General features: G+C 41.9%; 2 protein-coding genes across 3 annotated transcripts in view; both read right to left on the bottom strand.

Annotated features, from left to right (window-relative positions):
* Positions 1 to 1,490: 1,490 nt before the first annotated feature.
* On the bottom strand, positions 1,491 to 17,392 carry LOC124278915 (mucin-5AC-like). The gene is made up of 15 exons (XM_046714747.1): positions 17,365 to 17,392; positions 16,973 to 17,225; positions 16,487 to 16,756; positions 16,325 to 16,378; positions 14,980 to 16,053; positions 14,270 to 14,490; positions 13,933 to 14,100; positions 12,905 to 13,108; positions 12,635 to 12,673; positions 12,328 to 12,351; positions 11,323 to 11,538; positions 11,066 to 11,110; positions 6,347 to 6,562; positions 6,090 to 6,134; positions 1,491 to 3,171 (listed from the first exon to the last, which is right to left on the bottom strand). Exons 1-15 carry the CDS (start codon positions 17,390 to 17,392, stop codon positions 3,164 to 3,166), a joined length of 2,865 nt encoding a protein of 954 aa, XP_046570703.1. The 3' UTR covers positions 1,491 to 3,163.
* LOC124278907 overlaps positions 17,382 to 27,848 on the bottom strand; it is a 39,427-nt gene continuing 28,960 nt past the window's right edge. For both annotated transcript variants that reach the window (XM_046714721.1, XM_046714722.1), the window contains exons 7-9: positions 21,308 to 21,375; positions 18,667 to 18,870; positions 17,382 to 17,491 (exon numbers count right to left, since the gene is read on the bottom strand). In XM_046714721.1, the coding sequence (XP_046570677.1) occupies positions 17,458 to 17,491; positions 18,667 to 18,870; positions 21,308 to 21,375 (306 nt within the window). In that variant the 3' untranslated portion in view covers positions 17,382 to 17,457. The remainder of the gene's footprint in view (positions 17,492 to 18,666; positions 18,871 to 21,307; positions 21,376 to 27,848) is intronic.

Below are 27,848 nucleotides of genomic sequence, written 5' to 3'. Positions count from 1 at the left end.
ATCAGAAGCAGAGTGAGAACGAGCCATAGGAATGTGCCAGACAGGAGTATATTGCCAGGACGTTCGGCTATACAAAGCAGACCATCAGACAAATGAGACGCGTTAGTCAGGCTGGTTCGACTCCTGACGGTCCCACCCGTGAAGCTCCGGGTAGGACTTGATCTTCAGTAATCCATGATTGAGGGAATAGGCGACTAACGGGATCGGGTGGTCAGGCTCGCTGACTTGATTGACACATGTCATCGTATCCAATTTGCATAGATCAATTCTCATGCTCCTGATCCCTGGATTGTCTGGTCCAGACTCGATTATTTACAGACCTCCGCCATATAGCTGGAATATTGCTTAGTGCGGCGTAAAACTAAACTCACTCACCCACTCAGACGGTCCCAGAACTGTACGATCGAGACTGACCTCCCTGCAATAAGATGATCATCAGCGCAACAGGATACTCACAGTGACGCCATCAGCATCAACAGCGTTGGGTCACCGAACAAGCAGGTACAATGTTGAGACGACTGCATGCAGTCGGCATCTGGGCCTTATCGACCATTTCGGGGCATGTTATTAACCCGGGGCATGTCATTAATTCTCCACGTCCCAATCGGGTTCAACATCTGTGGTGTTTGGCCAACACGGACACAATACTTGTGAATTGTAACACAACCAAAACTTTTTTCAAAATATTTTTGGAAACAGATGTGTACTTTCTTTTAAATGTCAGTTTGTACCAGTTAACACGACAAAGTTACAAAGATGAAAACTATGTGAAAAAAATGTGTCATCTCGTTTCTAGAGAAATTGTCTTTCCCTATCGACTGTTATCAGTTAGCTTACAATGTTTGCGGACAAAGCGTATTTTGGAAATCACACACATGGGTTCAGGACAAGGGAAAGTTGTTGTTGTTATTTGCTTTATTTAACGTCGCACGCACAACTATTGGGAAAGTGGGCTACATCAAGTGATCATTATATAGTCGTAATCGCACAAGATTTCGCATCAAGGCAAACAAAGACGTTCTGTGATATCATCAGTTATTCAGAAACAATACAAATAGAGAAACCAAGAATACAGTTAATCCAAACAGATCACTAGATTATCTGACGACGGCAATTTGAAGAAATTATGCGAAAATGTCATAACTAATTTACTCTTTCAGACGCACATACATGCACGAACACGCTCACACCCACTCTCACACCCACGCTCACACCCACGCACAGACCGACACACATAGTATATCGGGCCTTTGGTCTTTGTGACATCATTGGACCCGATAGCGTTCATAATGTGTTTTCTGCAATAACGTTTTACAGTACAGCATTATTTCTTCATATACTGGAAGATGCTGTAACGTTCTGAGGCAAGCTTGGATGGAGTTGGTTGCTAATTATTTTTAAAATATTCCCTGACGAGGTCTACCCATTTGAGTAGAACGATTCCTTTTGGCGGTGTAATGAGTTCCCCAAAGCAGAAATCAATTGCACAATGCTTTCTGGACAGTTTTATTTTCACTTGTGGAGAGGATAGAGAAACAAACAAACAGTCAATGATACATTAACAAGACACATCTGATTCTATGTCCATTTAGTGTTGTATATGTCCGATGATTAGCCTTCCAGGTGGTTTCTTATCTCAACCGCTAGGGTTTCTGACATCCAGTGAAACGATGTCGGTTTTTAAAGGACCAATCAGGATTTTAAAAATAACCCTGGTGATGTATACAAAACTACACGTTCAACATTAAGGATCTATTTAAGCACATGGATTATCCACTATACAAATCATATCCAATCCTAACCTGACGGCGTACATGAGTAATCTCGGCATGCCTAAAGACAACAGTTATCAGAACATATATGTAACACTGTTTAATAATATACATGCACATAATATATATTACAATAATAAAACGGAAACAATATAAATAGGCAATGAGCTATCAATAGCGTGACATTACCTTCCTCGTCGTAATTCAACGCAATCTCCGTTAGACTATTTACTTTTATATACATAAGCAGTTCTGTCGGCTAAACATAACTCGGACAAGAATACAGGCCATAAATTGTAAATACATAATTAAATACACAGTAAGTAATAAGTAAAAATGAACTGTTCAGTATTCCCAGGTGAAATGACATTTAATTTGATATTTTATCGCTCTGTTTCAACAGTATAATTTCTGTATTATCCCAAGCATTTTTGTATACTTAGAGGAGTATCTATTTTTCTATGAAAACAAAACATATTCTTCCGAAACAGAACATATGGCACCAAATTTGATTTTGTCACCTCCCACTCTTCCTATATCTAATGATCCTTCCTCAAGAAGATGATTTGAACTGACGCATCCACCGAACGTTTCCACTCAAAGTTTACACATGGACCTCTTTACGTCAAACGACAAACAATGGAATTGAATGCCCGCATTCTTAATCGTTGTTCTAGTAAACAACATCTCACTGTAAGTCCGTCCGTAAACGTTATGATAAAGACGTTCGGACAGACCAAAAACCCTTATAGTAGCACATGGCATATATACTCTTCAAAAACTAGGGGAACTTCATTTTTAATTTACGATTGAAAAAACTGGGAAATATATCGGAGTCAATCAATGTTGAAATGACAATAATGAATGTTTCGAGAGTGCATCACCACAAGCACATCCTTATGACCATACATGTAGTTGATTGCTCTTGAAAGATGATTGGTGTATGACGTGAAATTTGCATGTGTACAATTTTCATTTTCAAACAAAAAACCCGGCTAGAAACAAACACTAACAACTATGTGATGCAAGATGATTACTTTGGTTTGCTGATGTGGCGTTTTGATAGGGTAGATGATAATATGCTGAATAAACCAACACAAATGACGCGTATATTTTCCAACATATACAAGCAACTGCGGTAGTATTATGTTTTGAATAATTACAGATATGAAAGCGTCTTCAGACAGTCAGGAATTATCTGGAATCAATGCCAGTGATAGTGATGGACTTGTCTGTATTTGTTATGTATTATCAATTAAATGAAAACAGGAAAGTCCCGATGTGAGTAATATCCGTCAACTGTCCATCAATCCTTCATATCCAGTGTGTCACAGAACATCCCACATCATGTGCTGAGGTGTATGACTGTGTCTTCACGAACAGGGCTTGATTTAACCATCTGAAATAAATGATTTCTGCATGATTTCTTTAGTGATATTATGACACATCACACGCAAATCACACGAAACCTTCCTGCCAAATCGTGGTCCTAGCTATAACATGTCTTTGTGGCAACATTCATCCTCTCATCTTCTGTACGATAAACCAGATCTTAGGGTTACTCAAAAAGGACCTATAATAAGGACAGTCCAACATTATGTATGTTTAACTACTGACAGATTTGTGTAAGGAATTCTATATTTCAAAATACATATCCTGTCCCTCCTTCTCACCACTGTCTTCGAAGACAAAGATTACCACAGCATAATCGAGACAACATTTATGTCGTAGCTGTCTTGTGTTAATATGTATATATTTAAAGATTATCCAAACTGTTAGCATTTATGCGGCCAAACAACTGTTCACTTTATAGTGTATACATTTATTCCAGTACGTGCGATCCAATATTCAATTTGTTTTGACTACTTCTTGTTCACTCCTTCTTTTGGACTAGACTCACATTGAATGATAAGCAGAGTCAGATGAATAATAATCATAAAGTTAACATCTCTGCGGTGGAAGGAACCATTTCCATTTTGTAATTAATCATGTTAGTTTACACCGCACATAAACTTTAATAAACATCTCACATGCAAACAGTTAATATATAGAGATAAGCAATATGTTCTGAACTACAAAGAACGCCTTCATACTTAGAGCAATAAATTATATTGAAAATGGGTATTAAAATGCACTTAATATGGCGAATATCATAAAGACCAGGCCAGGTCTAACCTGATGTATCCTCCTATTTCAACTATGGTGAACCATGCGGGGTGCATGCAGCACGCTCTTTTGTGAAAACGCGACCCAGCACTGTGACCACAATTCCATGTGCCTAACCACCAACACGTGTGCAGAATTTGCTGGGTGATTAACAAAAACACGTTAACAGTTCTTGAGAGAAAAACCATGTTCATGACACGCCTTAAAAATGTTGAACGAGAACGTGCAATCGCATGCGCCATGCTGATCAGTCTACTGTGGCTGTTGCACGTGCCATGAGATGCAGTAGATGGACAATTCACACCCTCAGGACATATGTGCATCAAACGGGTACGCCATCTGATTGGCCCAGGTCAGGAAGGCCTTTCGTGACGTTACATGTTGAGGACAATCAAATTCGGCTACGCCATTTACGTCATCGTTTTTTTACCGCAACGTCAACGCATCGTTTCGGGATCACGTAACTGACCAATCCATACGAAACCGCTTGCGCGCTGCCTTTCTTTCGTGATTGATGTCATTACACTGCGCCGATTATGCCACAGGCCAACAAACCGTAATGGACATTTACGCTGGGCACAATTGCACCTGCAGATGGCTAAATGTCCTGCAAAATGCTGGTATTGAAGACATAGAGCGGCCATCGAGATCACCTGTCCTCAATCCCATCGAGCACGTATTGGAGGCTCATGTTGGTATAACAATGATGCAGGCTGCCTGATTCTGCGTTCACGGGTGTTAGGCTGTCAGCGAGACAACGTTGCCTAGCTCTTGTGAATGCAAGAAGGGGGTGGATATATGCGTTACTGTAAAGCTCCAATGCAGTTGGCTAGTTCCTGTGAAATCAAAAAGTGACCCCAGCGTGATGCTGGTGAGTATGGAGGGTGTACAAGCTCACTTTAATGCCTAATCCTATTTTAGTGTACGCTCTTTACGTCCATAAACCAATTTGTCCACTAGCAACACATTTCGTTCTATATGAGTATGTTTGGGACATACAGTAACACGTGTGCAGTTTCGTTTTTTGTTTAGTATAAGGTAAGATAATATGGCGAATTTCGAAAAAGACTATATAATTAGTCACTGCATTTATTAGTTTCTATGTGACGTAAAAACACAAGTTAGTATAGAACAAAACATATTGCAACAAGAATGGATTTGGTATTATTTCACATATATTCATTTACGACTTGTCTCGGTTAAAACAACAATGCACAGCACACTTGAACACACCCAGTACCTGACGTGACGTTTGTTGGATCTATTTAAGAAAAGACAAAACAATTTTGAGGTTTGCTGTGTTCTGAACACACTTTAAGGTGTCCACTTATATTATTTAGAACTGAATATCATCATTTCACATCACTCGATTACTTTTGACTTTCAAATCATGAGGACAAGTGTTAATCTCGATGAAACTGTGACAAATCATTGACATGGCGAAAACGGACAAAGTTTACAAATACTTTATGACATTTTAAGCTATTGGAAATTGGACATATGACATACTAATAACTACGTTCCACTATCTTAAACCTGCCAAGGGTCACACTGATAATGAGCATCTGACATAGACAATCGCGTGCCACATATACATTCGTGGCACGCTCACAAGTGGACATCCATTATAAAATTTACCATCGATGATTCGGTACAACTAAATTATATAATCTCAAGTCTACAATTACAACGTTATCGTAAGTTTAATCAGTAAATGCGTTTATCTATGATAGCTAAAATAGGTATAAAATACGGACGACAGACAGTCACAAATTATTCTGTGGATGTCTAATTAACTCACATTTAGTCACCCAGGTAAGAAACGTTACTTTCCGATTCAACCTTGCTACTACTACTACTGCTACTGCTACTACTGCTACTACTACTACTACTACTACTACTACTACTACTACTACTACTACTACTACTACTACTACTACTACTACTACTACTACTACTACTACTACTACTACTACTACTACTGTCTGAATATGTACTATGATTATGTATATTCTTGTGTAATGTATTAGAGTATGTCGGGTTTGCCCTATTCAATGATACGTAAAATATTGTATTAGATTGTGTCCCTTGATAGTTATCGTGACTTATGTATCTTGTGTAATTGTTTTCATTGCGTTACATCATCCTTACCCACGGTAGTGACGGTTGTATCTTCAGTGTTATTATCACCAGCAGCTGAAAGGACAAAGACAGTCCTACATTACTGGTTTGGTTTACATAGTTGTGTGTCTAAAGACATGGAAAGAGACTACAATGTTCTCAACACCGCAATATAACAGACAGACATATATTGAATCCTAGATATAGTGTATGGCTATCATCAAAGTTCGCTTTATCAAGAGATCTGAAGAAGTACGTGACTTTGCAAGAATAAACGTTATACTCACTGGTTGGGGGACGTTGCTGTGCACAATATGAAAGTGAAAGATCGTCGGTGCAGGCCAAAGCTTGTGTTGCATTAGCCAGGAAAACGGACTCTCCCTGACACGTCCTATTGAGGGGAGCTCCATTTACGCACCAATAATAATCCTGGCAGTGATCTGGATGAGTGTATTCACGAGGAATATTGTCGCCAGTTGCTCTGCTTTCGCAGGAGAAAGGATCTTGAACAAACAAAGGATATGGTGAGCCTTGGTCAGTATTACTTACTCGCGATATTCAGTAGTTGACAGTAGTTAACAAAAAAACCTCAATGTGCTAATTACCAATGGGTTTCTTTGTATGGCATTATGCACTGCCAATGATATTCATCATCCAATATCTTACTTAGTTTGTCGTTCAAGAGAAATTAAAAACGAAATGTCACCTGTAACAACGTCATTTGAAGAAATTGCGTATGAATACATCCACGTGAACCCGTGTTATGGATGAGGGAACGTGTGACTCCATTACGTCAAAAAACAAGCACATAGAAAAGTAGTGCTATCATTCATTGCTTTAAATTCTGCAATGCATAAATTTCACCATTTCTTTATTGCATTTTTAGTAAACTTTTATGCCGTTAGAACAAATCATGAACAATATAGCTCAAATACAGTACAGTACAGTAAAAACATTAGTTTAATTACAATTGACAACTGACTCAATGGTCAAATCATTTCATTACATCTCACTGAATATATTAAGGAAAACCCATGTGGATTTGCCATTCATACCTGTTTTGGTTTTAACTCAGTACTTACCTAGAAACGAATATATAATCTGTGGAGATTCACTTGACAACAAAGGTGATGCGGATGTATGTTAAAATCTTCCTCTCTCATAAAGAAACAGGCACTTATCTAATAATGGTTAAACTAACAGTAATGAAAAGATTATTGTTACAACGATTCCTGATAAGTACTTTAGGGATCTCTTGACCCCAATCACCGTCCACACTGGGCCAGCTGTTCCCAGACAAACTAAGCGTGGACAAAGGCACGTAACTCATGCATGTAACATGTTTGTTCACGTGAACTGGAAATCACCCTATTTATATTCGCTTTAGCCGATTGTCCTAGTTACGTAGGTTTTTTGTAACGCCAGGACAGTAGTTTTGGCGTACCATGTTAAGCCTCAGATAGGCACGTATCAGCTTGCGTGTATCGTATTGAAAATATGTTTTGCAGACTGAATTTATAAGACACAAATTTATAAAAATATGTCTTCATAGGTGAAAGGTTGCACATTTACTTCCGACCCATGCATTTGCAATTCATACAAGCATTACTGAATAAATACGCGTGAAAAAGTCAGCTTCTATGATAGTCAGTACAAGTTCCGCTCCAGTGATTTCAGATTCCCGGCCGCGCCACTGGAGTTCTATGTCCATCATTCTTGCACATGTCACATACAAACAGTTAATTTACATAGAGATAAGCAATATGTTCTGAACTACAAAGAACGCCTTCATACTTAGAGCAATAAATTATATTGAAAATGGGTATTAAAATGCACTTAATATGGCGAATATCATAAAGACCAGGCCAGGTCTAACCTGATGTATCCTCCTATTTCAACTATGGTGAACCATGCGGGGGTGCATGCAGCACGCTCTTTTGTGAAAACGCGACCCAGCACTGTGACCACAATTCCATGTGCCTAACCACCAACACGTGTGCAGAATTTGTTGGGTGATTAACAAAAACACGTTAACAGTTCTTGAGAGAAAAACCATGTTCATGACACGCCTTAAAAATGTTGACGAGAACGTGCAATCGCATGCTCCATGCTGATCAGTCTACTGTGGCTGTTGCCATGAGATGCAGCAGATGGACAATTCACACCCTCAGGACATATGTGCATCAAACGGGTACGCCATCTGATCGGCCCAGGTCAGGACGGCCTTTCGTGACGTCACATGTTGAGCACAATCAAATTCGGCTACGCCATATACCGTTCGACCGCCAACTTAAACTTTTTGATCAACTTGTTAAGCCTATTTTATTGTATGGTGCTGAGGTGTGGGGCTACGAAAACGATATTCAATTGAAACGTATTCATTTGAAATTTTGTAAATACATATTGAAGGTAAAAACAACAACCCCAGACTTTATGGTTTACGGTGAACTTGGTAGATATCCACTTAGTATTTCTATCAAATTTTTTTTGGAGAATGTTATCATGATGTAAATTATTATTATCTCATGGTAAACTATCAAAGGTTATGTGTAAATTAATGTTCAGTTTGCAAAATTCTCAGGCAAATGCTACATATCCACTAATAGCAGAAGTAAAATCTGTCTTAAAGAGTACAGGCTTTAGTTACATTTGGCAGTTACAAGAATTTCAGAATACCCATTGGCTGATAAATAATGTTAAAACTGTACTCGTTGATCAGTTTCTACAAACTTGGAGAGAACGTAAATCACAACCATCGAAAGACCTATATTACAATATGTTTAAGGATAATCTTTATATTGAAACTTATTTGTTGCAACTTCCTCTAGATTTACGTATTTATACCACAAAACTTAGAACCTGTAACTATAGACTCCCTGAAAGTGGTAGGTGACATAAAATTGATAAAGAAAATAGACCGTGTACATCATGTAAGAGTAAAATTGGGATGAATTTCACTTTATGTTAGAATGCAATGTGATAAACAAATTACGAAACAAATATCTCCCTATTATTGTAAACATCCCACTGTTGATAAATATCAACTGATGTCTATCACATACAAACCAATACTTGTTAAACTTGCTCTTTTTGTGAAATGGGGCTTGCATACGCTCCGTTAATATAACATGTATGTGTTTCATTGGGTTTTGTATGTATATTTGTTTACTCTGTGCCATGTATATGACTCATGAGAATAAACTTTGATTTGACTTGACTTGTCATCGTTTTACGACCGCAACGTCAAGGCATTGTTTCGAATCCCGTAACTGCCCAATCCATACGAAACCGCTTGTGTGCTGCCCTTCTTTCGTGCTTGACGTCCTTATACTGCGCCGATTCTGCCACAGGTAAACAGACCGTAATGGACATCTACGCCGGGCACAATAGCACCTACAGATGGCTAAATGTCCTGCTAAATGCTGGTATTGACGTCATGGATTGGCCATCGAGATCACCTGACCTCAGTCCCATCGAGCACGTATCGTATGCTCTTGGAAGAAGTCTTCGTGCCTTGAGACGTCAGCCCCGGAATGTTCAAGAGCTGGGCGGCGCCATGTTGGTACAGCAATGTCTGATCCTGTGTTCACGGGTGTTAGGCTGTCAGCGAGACAACGTTGCCTTGCTCTTGTGAATGCAAGAAGAGGACATATGCGGTACCGTACAAGCTCCAATGCAATTGCCTAGTCCCTGTGAAATCAAAAGGTGACCCAAGCGTGATGCTGTTGAATATGGAAGGTGAACCAAACTCACCTTAATGCCTAATCCTATTTTAGCTTTACGTCCATAAGCCAGATTTATCCACTAGCAACACATTGTGTCCTATATGAGTATGTTTGGGACATACAGTAACACGTGTGCAGTTTCGTTTTTTGTTTAGCATAAGGTAAGATAATATGGCAAATTTCGAAAAAGAAATTATAATTAGTCACTGCATATATTAGTTTCTATGTGACGTAAAAGCACAAGTTAGTATAGAACAAAACATATCGCAACAAGAAAGGAACTGGTATTATTACACACATATTTATGTACGACTTGTCTCGGTTAAAACAACAATACACAGCACACTTAAACACACCCAGTACCTGACGTGACGTTTGTTGGATCTATTTAAGAAAAGACAAAGCAATATTGAGTTTTGCTGTGTTCTGAATCCTCTTTAAACTGAATACCATCATTTCACATCACTCGATTACTTTGACTTTCAAATCATGAGTTCTTGGACACGTGTTAATCTCCATCAAACTGTGACAAATCATTGACATGGCGAAAACGGACAAAGTTTTACAAATACTTTATGACATTTTATGCTATTGGAAATTGGACATATGACATACCAATAAGAACGTTCCACTATCTTAAACCTGCCAAAGGTCACACTGATAAAGAGCATCGGACTTAGACAATCGCGTGCCACATACACATTCGTAGCACAAGTGGAGATCCATTATAAGTTTTACCATCGATGATTCGGTCAAACTAAATTATATAATCTCAAGTCTATAATTACAACGTTACCGTAAGTTTAATCAGTAAATGCGTTTATCTATGATAGCTAGAATAGGTATAAAATACGGACGACAGACAGTCACAGATCATTCTGTGGATGTCTAATTAACTCACATTTAGTCACCCAGGTAAGAAACGTTACTTTCCGACTTTACCTTACTACTACTACTACTACTACTACTACTACTACTACTACTACTACTACTACTACTACTACTACTACTACTACTACTACTACTACTACTACTACTACTACTACTACTACTACTATCACTACCACTACCACTACTACTACTACTACAAGATCCAGCTACTACTACTACTACGTACTGTCTGAATATGTACTATGATTTTGTATATTCTTGTGTAATGTATTAGAGTATGTCGGGTTTGCTCTATTGAATGATACGTAAAATATTGTATTATATTGTGTCCCTTGATATCATGACTTATGTATCTTGTGTAATTGTTTTATTGCGTTGCATCATCCTTACCCACGGTAGTGACGGTTGTATCTTCAGTGTTATTATCACCAGCAGCTGAAAGGACAAAGACAGTCCTACATTACTGGTTTGGTTTACATAGTTGTGTGTCTAAAGACATGGAAAAAGACTACAATGTTCTCAACACCGCAATATAACAGACAGACATATATTGAATCCTAGATATAGTGTATGGCTATCATCAAAGTTCGCTTTATCAAGAGATCTGAAGAAGTACGTGACTTTGCAAGAATAAACGTTATACTTACTGGCTGGGGGACGTTGCTGTGCACAATATGAAAGTGAAAGATCGTCGGTGCAGGCCAAAGCTTGTGTTGCATTAGCCAGGAAAACGGACTCTCCCTGACACGTCCTATTGAGGGGAGCTCCATTTACGCACCAATAATAATCCTGGCAGTGATCTGGATGAGTGTATTCACGAGGAATATTGTCGCCAGTTGCTCTGCTTTTGCAGGAGAAAGGATCTTGAACAAACAAATGATATGGTGAGCTTGGGACAGTATTACCTATTCGCGATATTCAGTAGTTGACAGTAGTTAACAAAAAAAACTCAATGTGCTAATTACCAATGGGTTTCTTTGTATGGCATTATGCACTGCCAATAATGTCAGTTATGTGCGAGATTGTTTACATAGCCATTGGGTAATGAATGAGTGACTGACTCTGGTTATCCTGTTTATGCATAGATACCTTAACGAGTTGATAAAAATGGGAAAACACCGAGGGAAGCCTCTGAGTTTTCACCCTTTTATCAACGAGTGGTGATATATTTGATATCAAAAGACAGGAGTGTGATTCTATTCATCATCCAATATCTTACTTAGTTTGTCGTTCAAGAGAAATTAAAAACGAAACGTCACCTGTAATAAGTTCATTTGAAGAAATTGCGTATGAATACATCCACGTGAACCGGAGTGATGGATGAGGGAACGTGTGACACCATTACGTCAAAAACAAGCACATAGAAAAGTAGTGCTAACATTCATTGCTTTAAATTCTGCAATGCATAAGTTTCACCATTTCTTTATTGCAATTTTAGTAAACTTTTATGCCGTTAGAACAAATCATGAACAATAGAGCTCAAATGCTTTGGCCATCATTGTTTACAGCTAAGGGAGATGAAAGTAGTCAGAAAATATTGACCAATCAGCAATTAGCTCAAAACTTCCCTAAACGATATCTCCTCTGGAAACCAGTATTGGATGGTAAAAATCATACTCAGATTGAGAGTGTTGAAACAAAAATGTCATTACCTATCGTCGTGGTTTTGTCTGGCGCTGATTCAAGAAAAGAAAATGGCGTGTTAATTGTATGTTATGACACAAAAAGTATTACGTTATGATCGTATCTACAGGATATCAAATATACAATGGCAATAAGTAAAAACGCTTCAGCGAAACGAGTGCTCTACTGCTTACGGTTTGGGTCACAGGATGTAACCATACATTGAATCTCCGCAACGCTTAACCATATGTCAGACATTACTTTTCAACACCTACATTTAACTATTTGATTATATAATTCAGGGGATAAAAAAGTCAAAGGAAACATGGCTCTTACCCACAGTCGTTCCTGTCCCACTCGCACTTTCATTAGCAGCTGAAACAACAGGAGGTAAGGTAGTTCCAGGATACAGACTTTCTACAGTCTCCATTAATAAAAATGCGGGAAATTTACCATGAGAATATAAACATTTATATTTATCCAGTGGGCACGGATACATTAATCTCGTGATGACAGAATGTAAAGAGGAGACTGGATATAGGTAGTGCATGACACGCACATAAGTACTTGATGCCAGTTCCTAGGTAATTCAAGGATGAGGATTACCTTTCACAGCACAATATGAAAGAGCATAATCGTCAGTACAGGCCAACTCTGATGTTGTATTCCAGATGACATAGGAATCCCCAGGACATGTAATGTTGTCGGGAGCACCATTCACGCACCAGTAGTACTCTCTGCAGTGACTTGGGTATGTGTAACTTCGTGGTATGCGATCGCCACTCACTCTGCCTTCACAGGAGAATTCACCTTTGTGGAAGAGTCACATAGAAGTAGTCACTTACTGCATGTATCAGTCACCTACTATATAAATCAAGCACATTTAGGTACCTCGTGAGGATGGGAAAGGCACACTAACTCGGTGCTCCTAGTGGCTGCAAGAGTTGTATGATCCCCACGGAGTTGAGATTAATAATACTACTTGAGATTGACACCCAGTGATCGAGGGAAAAACAAAGCGCCTTTGAGCAGCTGAGCTGGATATCGGCGCTATACAAATGTTACTATGAATGTATGTATATCAATGTCAGGATAGTACTTCAGTGTGGCAGAAGTATGATGCACAGTGCCATTCAGAAAGTGGTCAACACTTTTTATATTTGGGATTACACTTTCTCTGTCAAGAACATATGTTAGAACCCTTTTGGTTAAGTCCCATTCGGCATTCGATGCCGCACTCTCAGAGTCAGGCACCAGATCACCAGCTCACAAAGTCACCGATCAATCTCATACAGCCATCGCAGCGTCGACAAAATGCTGGTCTGACAACTGGCACTCTATAGCACATATTTTTATCTCATTTAATCTCAAAATGCCTCCAACTGAGAGAGTGTTATCCCTGATGATAAATATGTTGAATTTGCCCACTTTATATGGCATTCACATTTTGTCAGAATTTTGCTAGGTCACTGATATGGTTTGTATTTGTAAAGATAAATAAATAACAGGACTCATTTTCATAAAAGTACTGATCACTAAAGGAGAAGAGCACCTCAACCCTTTCTTTTGTTTAACGTATAAGTTTACTTGTTAGAGTGTTGTTTACTCTTTAGTCATAATCGTCTGTTATATACCTGATGGACCAGGAGGAGGACCTCCTGACATACACACATCTTTCTCTACATCAATGCACTGGCCTTCCCCACATGTGGAGATGTACACAACATCGTTGACACATGAGATCCAGAGTTGACACGTGTAGGGATGCTCTAATTTCCCAGTCCGGTTCACGCACATGTCCGCTGAAAAATGATCATATAAATAATGGCTACTTCTTATAACACGCATCAGTATTTTGTCAGTCGAGAAATACGATGCCACTCAGTGTTGCTAATAAATGATTAAATGCACACAATGGTTATACAATCTATTCAAGTGTAGTAGAATTGTCTGATATTTGTATCTACTTACATGGAATAACATGAACATCTCCACAGGCTGTGGATGTGTTAGCTCCTTGCTTGACGTTACAGCAGATGCTAGAGGCATTCCATGCCATGCTGAAGGCATAGTAAAACTGGGAGGTCGCCTCCAGGGCACACGTGTCAGTCTGGTTCTCCGCCACAAACTCCTGTCTGATGAAGTTCAGTCTGTCAGTGTTGTTCCATTGGCCAGTGTTGCACTCCAGTATACTTCAGCTGGAGGGACACCTTGTCTGTAGGTGCACACAAAACAATGACGTCTCCTTCCATCTGCCTTCCACTATCTCAAACGGCAGGGTCAAGGTCGGCTGTCCTGATCGAACTGATACGAGAATCCGCAAGTAGTGGATTAAAAGTGATCTCATACTAATGAAACAGAACTTACGTGTGTATGGCATATGTTGTGAGTGCGTGAGTATGTGTATACATTATGAAACTATTGAATTATGCATGACATATTTGAAGTCGAGTTTTCGTTGATGTTCTATATTATGCCTCCAGCATCATTTAGCATGTGGCTATAATTGCGTTAAAACAGACGTTGTCAGTGCTTACCAAGAACTGTAACATTCGCCGTCGTTGTGAGATTCCCTCTTCGCTCACTACACGACATTCATATCCACCGGTGTCAGTGCAGCGTGGATCGTTTATCCTGTAGGTGAACTCGGTCATGTTGTCGCTGGACGTCTGGAGACTGGCCCTAACAGGGCGTCATCCTTGAAGAAGTGCACACTGCTCAATGTGTAGCTTCTGTCCATCTGACACAGGAGAATCGCGTCCCCGTCTCCTTCGTAGACACTGACATCGGTCATGGACAACGTCGGTGGAGGAAGTGATGTTGTTGGAATGACGGTGGATGAAACGTCATGCGTCGTTGGAGAAGGATCTATCGACGCAGATGTGTAGTCTGACATAACAGAACGTGTGTTTGATACACCAGGGCTTGTCGATGCGATAACTGAACCAGTACTTATCACAGCAGAAAGTGTTGTTTGAACAGCTTCACCCAGGTGTGATGTTTGTACACCTGCGTCCGGGATCGATGTTTGGAGACTTACATCCGAGCTTGACGTTTCAACCACTAAATCCGAGGTTGATGTTAGGACATCAAAATCTGGGCTTGATGTTCCGACAGCTCCACCCAGGGTTGATGTTATGACAACTATATCCGAGCTTGATGTTACAACAACTCCATCAGGGCTTGACGTTCCGACAACTACACCCGGGGTTGATGTTCCGACAACTGCATCTTGGCTTGATGTTCCTACAATTCCATCCGGGCTTGATGTTCCGACAACTATATCCAGGCTTGATGTTTCAACAGCTACATCCGGGGTTGATGTTTCGACAACTCCATCCGAGCTCGATGTTATGACAACTACATCCGGGCTTGATGTTCCGACAACTACATCCGGGCTTGATGTTTCAACAGCTACATCCGGGGTTGATGCTTCGACAACTCCACCCGAGCTTGATGTTCCGACAGCTACATCTGGGATTGATGTTGCAACAACTACATCCGGGCTTGATGTTATGACAACTACATCAGAGGTTGATGTTCCAGCAACTACATCCGAGCTTGATGTTATGACAACTACATCCGGGCTTGATGTTCCGACAACTCCATCAGGGCTTGACGTTCCGACAACTACACCCGGGGTTGATGTTCCGACAACTGCATCTTGGGTTGATGTTCCTACAATTCCATCCGGGCTTGATGATCCGACAACTATATCCAGGCTTGATGTTTCAACAGCTACATCCGGGGTTGATGTTTCGACAACTCCATCCGAGCTCGATGTTATGACAACTACATCTGGGCTTGATGTTCCGACAACTACATCCGGGCTTGATGTTTCAACAGCTACATCCGGGGTTGATGCTTCGACAACTCCACCCGAGCTTGATGTTCCGACAGCTACATCTGGGATTGATGTTGCAACAACTACATCCGGGCTTGATGTTATGACAACTACATCAGAGGTTGATGTTCCAGCAACTACATCCGAGCTTGATGTTATGACAACTACATCCGGTGCTTGATGTTCCGACAACTACATCCGGGCTTGATGTTCCGACAACTACATCCGGGCTTGATGTTTCAACAGCTACATCCGGGGTTGATGTTTCGACAACTCCACCCGAGCTTGATGTTATGACAACTACATCCGGGCTTGATGTTACGACAACTACATCAGAGGTTGATGTTCCAGCAACTACATCCGAGCTTGATGTTATGACAACTACATCTGGGCTTGATGTTGCGACAACTACATTGGGGCTTGATGTTCCGACAACTACATCCGGGCTTGATGTTTCAACAGCTACATCCGGGGTTGATGTTTCGACAACTCCATCCGAGCTCGATGTTATGACAACTACATCCGGGCTTGATGTACAGACAACTACATCCGGGCTTGATGTTTCAACAGCTACATCCGGGCTTGATGTTCCGACAACTACGTCCGGGCTTGACGTTCCGACAGCTACATCCGGGGTTGATGTTTCGACAACTCCATCCAAGCTCGATGTTATGACAACTACATCCGGGCTTGATGTATCGACAACTACATCCGGGCTTGATGTTCCGACAACTACATCCGGGCTTGATGTTTCAACAGCTACATCCGGGGTTGATGTTTCGACAACTCCATCCGAGCTCGATGTTATGACAACTACATCCGGGCTTGATGTTCCGACAACTACACCCTGTGTTGATGTTGCGACAACTACATTCGGGCTTGATGTTCCGACAACTACATCCGGGCTTGATGTTTCAACAGCTACATTCGGGGTTGATGTTCTGACAACTACACCCTGTGTTGATGTTGCGATAACTACATTCGGTCTTGACGTTTCGACAACTCCATCCGAGCTCGATGTTATGACAACTACATCCGGGCTTGATGTTCCGACAACTTCACCCTGTGTTGATGTTGCGACAACTACATTCGGGCTTAATGTTTCAACAGCTACATCCGGGCTTGATGTTCCGACAACTACACCTTGTGTTGATGTTGCGATAACTACATCCGGGCTTGACGTTCCGACAACTACATCCGGGCTTGATGTTTCAACAGCTACATCCGGGGTTGATTTTCGATAACTCCATCCGAGCTTGATATTTTGACATTAATATCTGGGCTTGATGTTTCAACTACACCCGCCTTTGATGTTTCAACTAGGCGTGAGGTTTGAGGTTTTTCGGCCACTGAAAATTAGTGCAATGGAAATGTGGTTATTTAATGTGAGGTAGACCAAATGTTGAAACTGTCTACTTATCCGGATATATTTACCATAAATAATAGTTTCAATCTGCCCAATGTGAACGGCTATTTGTTATATGAAAACATTTCTAACAAGTTAAACTTGATAACGGGTCTCATGGATAAAAACGTGTTTGGGCACAGAATGTTTTTTGATGGAACACAAACGAGTATTACCAGAAGCATGCACAGTAATAAACAGATAGTCTATGTTCACATGAATATTCTGAACATAGTAAGGGACTTCAGACCAACTATATTGGTAATAAAGTTGAGGGTGTAATATATTTTAGTTTCTTGTTGTGCCACACACACACCAATGAATGATAGCTTGAACATCGTCTTGGTGACCGACGTCATTGTGTTAGGTAGCGTAAGGGGTCATGTAACGTCATGCAAGATTTCTCTTGATGCAACAATTCACATTTTCATAGTATTGCTATCTGGATGATAGCAGTAATACTTCAAATGTGGCATTCAATTTAGCACGTGTCAAGCTATTTAATGTGGTTGAGTTTATGAAACGTCAGTGCAAAAGATTTCCCAGTCTTCCTAAGAATACTTTCCAGTCCATGCTCTTAATGTCAACAAGTAAGCCTAGATCTGAACTAAGACGCCATACATACACAAGTGTCCTCTAGTATGCTTAAGATGCAAACTATTATCTTTAGTCATCCAGTAAGCCTAATATAACATATGCATCGTCGTTGTTAAGCCTTCATCAACGCCAGTGGTGGACACGATTCTAGAGATTACGGCTTAATCTGTCGAATTTTGAACAGTCAGCAGTGCCGATCCGTCGAATCGTTTTTGAGTGGTTCTGTGCAAATCGGTCGAATTTCAGACCGTGTTAACACACACATACGATGCTGAGTTTGGGCACTCACCTTCGACACCACATCTCTTCAAGGGCGTGTCACGATGCCTATTGTCAAATCATCCGAATTTCGATATTATGCCGTCCACAGTTAAACAGTGATTTAGGAACACACCACAGATCACCATATTATCTTTAAACATTAAAATGGCATAACATCAAATAACGCACAGTTACTTTATTCCAGTAGTATATATCAGGTGAAGGCATATATGTCAGGTGGACGCAATCCAACTTTCCTACCTGGCTTTACTGCTGGTGTAGCCTGGCCTCGTCTCATCTACGGTGGCCACAACAACTGTCACAGACCCCGTCTCGATGACGTAGATCGACACTGTCGTGGTTGGGGATGAGGGGGCTTTAAAGATGTTTGTCACAGCAACCTGCACAGGAGCTGGGGTTTGAACGGCGAAGTAGAACAGTGCTACAATGATGACGGAGCCGTTACTGTAACACAAATGGAGTGAGGGTGTACAACATAATGTACAATGAAGAATGTCAAAACATGCATGTGTCGTGTGTTTCCTATTGTCAGAACACATTGCCACGAATAACATATAAACTATATAAAGGTTTAGGCATGGACCCTTATGTCATTACCGTTACTATGTCAATACCGTTACTGTGTCATATACCGTTACTGTGTCATATACCGTTACTGTGTCACATACCGTTACTGTGTCATATACCGTTACTGTGTCATGTATCGTTACTGTGTCATATACCGTTACTGTGTCATATACCGTTACTGTGTCATATACCGTTACTGTGTCATGTACCGTTACTGTGTCATATACCGTTACCGTTACTGTGTCATATATACGCTACTGTGTCATGTACTGTTACTGTGTCATATACCGTTACTGTGCGTCATGTGTCACATACCGTTACTGTGTCATGTACCGTTACTGTGTCATGTATACCGTTACTGTGTCATGTACCGTTACTGTGTCATATACCGTTACTGTGTCATGTACCGTTACTGTGTCATGTACCGTTACTGTGTCATGTACCGTTACTGTGTCATATACCGTTACTGTGTCATGTACCGTTACTGTGTCATATACCGTTACTGTGTCATGTACCGTTACTGTGTCACATACCGTTACTGTGTCATCTACCGTTACTGTGTCATATACCGTTACTGTGTCATATACCGTTACTGTGTCATGTACCGTTACTGTGTCATATACCGTTACTGTGTCATATACCGTTACTGTGTCATGTACCGTTACTGTGTCATATACCGTTACTGTGTCATGTACCGTTACTGTGTCATATACCGTTACTGTGTCATGTACCGCTACTGTGTCATATACCGTTACTGTGTCATCTACACTGTGTACCGTTACTTACTGTGTCATACCGTTACTGTGTCACATACCGTTACTGTGTCATACCGTTACTGTGTCGTATGTACCGTTACTGTGTCATGTACCGTTACTGTGTCATGTACCGTTACTGTGTCATATACCGTTACTGTGTCATGTACCGTTACTGTGTCACATACCGTTACTGTGTCACATACCGTTACTGTGTCACATACCGTTACCATTTGTATTTTCTTTACTGTGACATATACCGTTACTGTGTCATATACCGTTACTGTGTCATGTACCGTTACTGTGTCAAGGGAGGTTACTGTGTCATGTACCGTTATCATATTGTCTGTGTCAGGCCTCTTACTGTTTCACTGTCTTCGACTCCATTATTGGCTATGAGGCAGGTAATATTTACCTTCATCTACTTTTAATATGAACTTCAAATGAAATATGAAGATGGTATGGATTTATTGGGTTATAAAAAAATGTCATCATTTCAATTAAATCATCCTATACAGATTTGTTCAGACGTCACTTTCATTAGATGTCTCTTACGCGTTTATCTCAATGACAACATGTCGATACTACCTCTACCTATACCACCTCTACCACTACCACTACCACTACCACTACCACTACCACAACCACTAGCACTACCATTACCATTATCAATATCAATACCAGTACTACTACTACTATCACTACCACTATCACTACCACTACTACTACTACTATCACTACCACTACCACTACCACTACTACTATCACTACCACTACTACTACTACTATCACTACCACTACCACTACCACTACTACTACTATCACTACTACCACTACTACTACTACTACTATCACTACCACTACTAGGGCGGTGGGGTAGCCTAGTGGTTAAGGCGTTCGCTCGTCATGCCGAAAACCCGGGTTCGATCCCCCACATGGGCACAATGTGTTAAGTCCATTTCTGGTGTCCGCCGCCGTGATATTGCTGGAATATTGCTAAAAGCGGCGTAAAACTAAACTCACTCACTCACTCACTACCACTACTACTACCACCACCACCACCACCTACTACTACTACTACTACTACCACCACCACCACCACCTACTACTACTACTATTACTACTACTACTACTACAAGATCTAGCTAGCTCAGAGTTCATATATGTTCCAAACATTTTGCGTTTGACACATTGAGTGATCTAAAACAAAGAGTGAAGCATTATATATGCCCTGAACATAACGAAATAAGATGATAGTCCGTAAGCTACAATATAATATAACTGAATGCCTATGTAAATCACTTGTCACAAACCAGTGAGATGGACTGAGTAAGGTAGCCATGTTCAACTGAGGCATGCAGTCTGTTCACTAGCAGTAAATACAAGCTAATCCCGCAGTTGTTACACCAGAAAATGTGCCACACAGACACACACACACAGCGTAAGCGCAGTTATCTTGAAGTAAGGTAAAGGTGCACGTAAATGTACGCTGTATCAACCCTTTGGTTATATTCCCGTGCTGTTAAACCATGATTACACACAGATTTAACAAAGAAAAAAACCTTGCACTTTCAACTGTACACCCCTCGTATCCGGTTGTAGATTTGTCTTTATCCACAAGGCTGCCGACCTGTGCAACAAACCAATACAATAAAAAGAACCTGCTGCAAACATTCTCAAGTCAACTACAAACATCCTACTGTCAACTACAATCATCTTCCTGTCAGCTACAAACATCCTCCTGTCAGCCACAAACATCCTCCTGTCAGTTACAAACATCTTCCTGTCAGCTTCAAACGTCCTCCTGTCAGCTACAAACGTCCTCCTGTCAGCTGCAAACATCTTCCTGTCAGCTACAAACATCCTCCTGTCAGCTACAAACATCTTCCGGTCAGCCACAAATATATTCCAGTCAGCCATAAATATCCTCCTGTCAGCAACAAGCGTACTCTTGACTGCTACAAAAATCCTTCTGTCAGCTACAAACATCCTCCTCTCAGAGACAATTATCCTCCTGTCTGCTACAAACGTCCTCCTGTCAGCCACAAACATCCTCCCGTTAGCTACAAACATCCTCCAGTAAGCTACAAACATACACCTGTCGGCTATTAACATCCACCTGTCAGCTACAAACATCTTCCTGTCAGCTACAAACGTCCTCATGTCAGCTACAAACGTCCTCTTACAAGCTACAAACGTCCCCCCTGTCAGCTACAAACATCCTAATGTCAACCACAAACATCCTCCTGTCAGCTACAAACATCCTCCTGTCAGCTACAAACATCCTCCTGTAAGCTACAAACATACTCCTGTCAGCTATTGCCATCCACCTGTTAGCTACAAACATCTTCCTGTCAGCTACAAACATCTTCCTGTCAGCTACAAACATCCTCCTGTAAGCTACAAACGTCCTCCTGTCAGCTATTAACATCCACCTGTCAGCTACAAACGTTCTCCTGTGAGCTACAAACATCTTCCTGTAAGCTACAAACATCTTCCTGTCAGCTACAAACATCCTCTTGTAAGCGGCAAACATACTCCTGTCAGCTATTAACATCCACCTGTCAGCTACGAACATCCTCCTGTCAGCCTCAAACATACTCCTGCAAGTTACAAACATCTTCCTGTAGGCTACAAACATCCTCCTGTCAATTACAAACATCTTCCTGTCAGCTACAAACGTCCTCCTGTCAGCTACAAATGTCCTCCCGTCAGCTACAAACATCTTCCTGTCAACTACAAACATCCTCCGGGGCGGTGGGGTAGCCTAGTGGTTATAGCGTTGGCTCGTCAAGCCGACGACCCTGGTTCGAATCCCCACATGGGTACAATGTGTGAAGCCCATTTCTGGTGTCCCCCGCCGTGATGTTGCTGGAATATTGCTAAAAGCGGCGTAAAACCAAACTCAGTCAGTCAGTACAAACATCCCCCTGTCAGCTACAAACATCTTCCTGTCAGCTACAAACATCCACCAGACGGCTACAAACATCATGATGTCAGCTACAGACATCTTCCTGTCAGCTACAGACAACATCCAGTCAGCTACAAACATCCTCATGTCAGCAACAAACATCTTCCTGTCAGCTACAAACATCCACCTGTCAGCTACAAACATCCTCCAGAAAGATACAAACATTCTCATGTCAGCTACAAACGTCCTCCTGTCAGCTACAAACATATTCCTGTCAGGTACAAACATCCTCCTGTGAGCTACAAACATCTTCTTGTCAGCAACAAACATCCTCCTGTAAGCCACAAAAATACTCCTGTCAGCTATTAACATCCACCTGTCAGCTACAAGCATCTTCCTGTCAGCAACAAACGTCCTCCTGTCAGCTATAAACATGATCCTGTCAGCCACAAACATCCTCCTGTCACCTACAAAACCCCTCAAATCAGCTACAAGCATCAGCCACAAACATCCTCCTGTTAGCTACAAACATCCTCCTGTCAGCTACAAACATCCATCTGCCACCTACAAACATCCATGTGTCAAATACAAACATCCTCCTGTCAGCTGGAAACATCCTCCTGTCAGCTACAAACATCCTCCTGTCACCTACAAACGTCCTCCTGTCAGCTACATACATCCTCCCGTCAGCCACAAACATCCTCCTGTCAGCTACACACACCCTCCCGTCAGCCACAAACATCCTCCTGTCAGCCACAAACATCCTCCTCTCTGCTACAAAAATCCTCCTGTCAGATACAAACATCAGCCACAAACACCCTCCTGTTAGCTACAAACATCCCCTGTCAATACAAACATCCATCTGTCAGCTACAAACATCCATCTGTCAGCTACAAACATCCATCTGTCAGCCACAAACATCCATCTGTCACCTACAAACATCCTCCTGTCAGCTACAAGCATCTTTCTGTCATCTACAAACAACCTACTGTCAGCCACAAACATCATCGCGTCAGCTACAAACATCCTCCTGTCATCTACAAACATCCTCCTGTCAACCACAAAGATCCTCCCGGGTCAGCCACAAACATCCTCCTGTCGGCTACAAACTTCCTCCAGACAGGCTACAAACATCCTCCAGACAGCTGCAAACGACCTCTTGATGTTAGCTACAAACGTCCTCCCCGTCGGCTACAAACGACGTCCTCCCTGTCGGCTAAAGATCCTCCCGACTACTAAACATCCTACTGTCGGCTACAAACATCCTCCTGACGGCTGCAAACATCTTCCTGTCAGCTTCAAACCACCTCCAGTCAGCTACAAACATCCTCCTGTCAGCTACAAACATCCTCACGTCAGCTACAAACATCCTCCCGTCAGCCACAAACATCCTCCTGTCTGCTACAAACATCCTCCTGTCAGCCACAAACATCTTCCGGTCAGTCACAAATATATTCCAGTCAGCCATAAATATCCTCCTGTCAGCAACAACCGTACTCTTGACTGCTACAAAAATTCTTCTGTCAGCTACAAACATCCTCCTCTCAGACACAATTATCCTCCTGTCTGCTACAAACGTCCTCCTGACAGCTACAAACATCCTCCCGTCAGCTACAAACATCCTCCTGTGAGCTACAAACATACACCTGTCAGCTATTAACATCCATCTGTCAGCTACAAACATCTTCCTGTCAGCTACAAACGTCCTCATGTCAGCTACAAGCATCTTTTTGTCAGCTACAAACATCCTACTGTCAGCCACAAACATCATCCCGTCAGCTACAAACATCCTCCTGTCATCTACAAACATCCTCCTGTCAACCACAAACATCCTCCTGTCAGCCACAAACATCCTCCTTTCAGCTACAAACGTCCTCCAGACAGCTACAAACATCCTCCAGACAGCTGCAAGCGACCTCTTGTTAGCTACAAACGTCCTCCCGTCGGCTACAAACGTCCTCCTGTCGGCTACAAAGATCCTCCCCGACAGCTACAAACATCCTGTCAGCTGTCATCCTCTGACAGCTGCCTGACATCTTCCTGTCGGCTTCAAACCACCTCCAGTCAGCTACAAACATCCTCCTGTCAGCTACAAACATCCTCACGTCAGCTACAAACATCCTCCCGTCAGCCACAAACATCCTCCTGTCTGCTACAAACATCCTCCTGTCAGCCACAAACATCTTCCGGTCAGCACAAATATATTCCAGTCAGCCATAAATATCCTCCTGTCAGCAACAACCGTACTCTTGACTGCTACAAAAATTCTTCTGTCAGCTACAAACATCCTCCTCTCAGACACAATTATCCTCCTGTCTGCTACAAACGTCCTCCTGACAGCTACAAACATCCTCCCGTCAGCTACAAACATCCTCCTGTGAGCTACAAACATACACCTGTCAGCTATTAACATCCATCTGTCAGCTACAAACATCTTCCTGTCAGCTACAAACGTCCTCATGTCAGCTACAAGCATCTTTTTGTCAGCTACAAACATCCTACTGTCAGCCACAAACATCATCCCGTCAGCTACAAACATCCTCCTGTCATCTACAAACATCCTCCTGTCAGCCACAAACATCCTCCTGTCAGCCACAAACATCCTCCTTTCAGCTACAAACGTCCTCCAGACAGCTACAAACATCCTCCAGACAGCTGCAAGCGACCTCTTGTTAGCTACAAACGTCCTCCCGTCGGCTACAAACGTCCTCCTGTCAGCTACAAAGATCCTCCCGACAGCTACAAACATCCTACTGTCAGCTACAAACATCCTCCTGTCAGCTGCAAACATCTTCCTGTCAGCTTCAAACCACCTCCAGTCAGCTACAAACATCCTCCTGTCAGCTACAAACATCCTCACGTCAGCTACAAACATCCTCCCGTCAGCCACAAACATCCTCCTGTCTGCTACAAACATCCTCCTGTCAGCCACAAACATCTTCCGGTCAGCCACAAATATATTCCAGTCAGCCATAAATATCCTCCTGTCAGCAACAACCGTACTCTTGACTGCTACAAAAATCCTTCTGTCAGCTACAAATATCCTCCTCTCAGAGACAATTATCCTCCTGTCCGCTACAAACGTCCTCCTGTTAGCTACAAACATCCTCCCGTTAGCTACAAACATCCTCCTGTGAGCTACAAACATACACCTGTCAGCTATTAACATCCACCTGTCAGCTACAAACATCTTCCTGTCAGCTACAAACGTCCTCATGTCAGCTACAAACGTCCTCGTACAAGCTACAAACATCCTCCTGTCAGTTACAAACCTCCTAATGTCAACCTCAAACATCCTCCTGTCAGCTACAAACATCCTCCTGTCAGCTACAAACATCCACCTGTGAGCTACAAACATACTCCTGTCAGCTATTGCCATCCACCTGTCAGCTACAAACATCTTCCTGTCAGCTACAAACATCTTCCTGTCAGCTACAAACATCTTCCTGTCAGCCACAAACATCCTCCTGTGAGCTACAAACGTCCTCCTGTCAGCTATTAACATCCACCTGTCAGATACAAACGTTCTCCTGTGAGCTACAAACATCTTCCTGTAAGCTATTAACATCATCCTGTCAGCTACAACCATCCTCTTGTAAGCGGCAAACATACTCCTGTCAGCTACAAACCTCCTAATGTCAACCACAAACATCCTCCTGTCAGCCACAAACATCGTCCTGTCAGCTACAAACATCCACCAGACGGCTACAAACATCATCATGTCAGCTACAGACATCTTCCTGACAGCTACAAACAACATCCAGTCAGCTACAAACATCCTCCTGTCAGCAACAAACATCTTCCTGTCAGCTACAAACATCCACCTGTCAGCAACAAACATCCTCCTGTCAGCTACAAACATCTTCATGTCGGCTACAAACATCTTCCTGACAGCTACAAACGTCCTCCTGTCAGCTACAAACATGATCCTGTCAGCCACAAACATCCTCCTGTCAGATACAAAGATCCTCCTGTCAGTTACAAACATCCTCCCGTCAGCTACAAACATCCTCCTGTCATCTACAAACATCCCCCTGTCAACCACAAACATCCTCCTGTCAGCCACAAACATCCTCCTGTCAGCTACAAACTTCCTCCAGACAGCTACAAACATCCTCCAGACAGCTGCAAACGACCTCTTGTTAGCTACAAACGTCCTCCCGTCGGCTACAATCGTCCTCCTGTCAGCTACAAAGATCCTCCCGACAGCTACAAACATCATACTGTCAGCTACAAACATCCTCCTGTCAGCTGCAAACATCTTCCTGTCAGCTTCAAACCACCTCCAGTCAGCTACAAACATCCTCCTGTCAGCTACAAACATCCTCACGTCAGCTACAAACATCCTCCTGTCAGCTACAAACATCCTCCTGTCTGCTACAAACATCCTCCTGTCAGCCACAAACATCCTCCTGTCACCTACAAACATCCTCCTGTTAGATACAAACATCCTCCTGTTAGATACAAACATCCTCCTGTCAGCTACAAACATCAATCTGTCAGCTGCAAACATCCATCTGTCAGCTACAAACATCCTCCTGTCAGCAACAAACATCCACCTGTCAGCTACGAACATCCTCCAGAATGATACGAACATCCTCATGTCAGCTACAAACGTCCTCCTGTCAGCTACAAACATCTTCCTGTCAGGTACAAACATCCTCCTGTGAGCTACAAACACCTTCTTGTCAGGAACAAACATCCCCCTGTCAGCTACAAACATCCTCCTGTAAGCCACAAAAATACTCCTGTCAGCTGTTAACATCCACCTGTCAGCTACAAGCATCTTCCTGTCAGCCACAAACGTCCTCCTGTCAGCTACAAACATGATCCTGTCAGCCACAAACATCCTCCTGTCAGCTACAAAAACCTCAAATCAGCTACAAACATCAGCCACAAACATCCTCCTGTTAGCTACAAACATCCTCCTGTCAGCTACAAACATCCATCTGCCACCTACAAACATCCATGTGTCAAATACAAACATCTTCCTGTCAGCTACGGAAAAACCTCCCGTCAGCCACAAACACCCTCCTATCAGCTGGAAACATTCTCCTGTCAGCTACAAACATCCTCCTGTCACCTACAAACATCCTCCTGTCAGCTACAAACATCCTCCTGTCAGCTACAAACATCCTCCTGTCAGCTACAAACATCCTCCTCGTCAGCTACAAACATCCTCCTGTCAGCTA

This window comes from Haliotis rubra, unplaced genomic scaffold (genome assembly GCF_003918875.1).
Source record: "Haliotis rubra isolate DU_JTF1 unplaced genomic scaffold, ASM391887v1 Scf243, whole genome shotgun sequence".
Taxonomy (NCBI): Eukaryota; Metazoa; Mollusca; class Gastropoda; order Lepetellida; family Haliotidae; genus Haliotis; species Haliotis rubra.
This window is presented reverse-complemented; position numbering and strand designations above follow the sequence as displayed.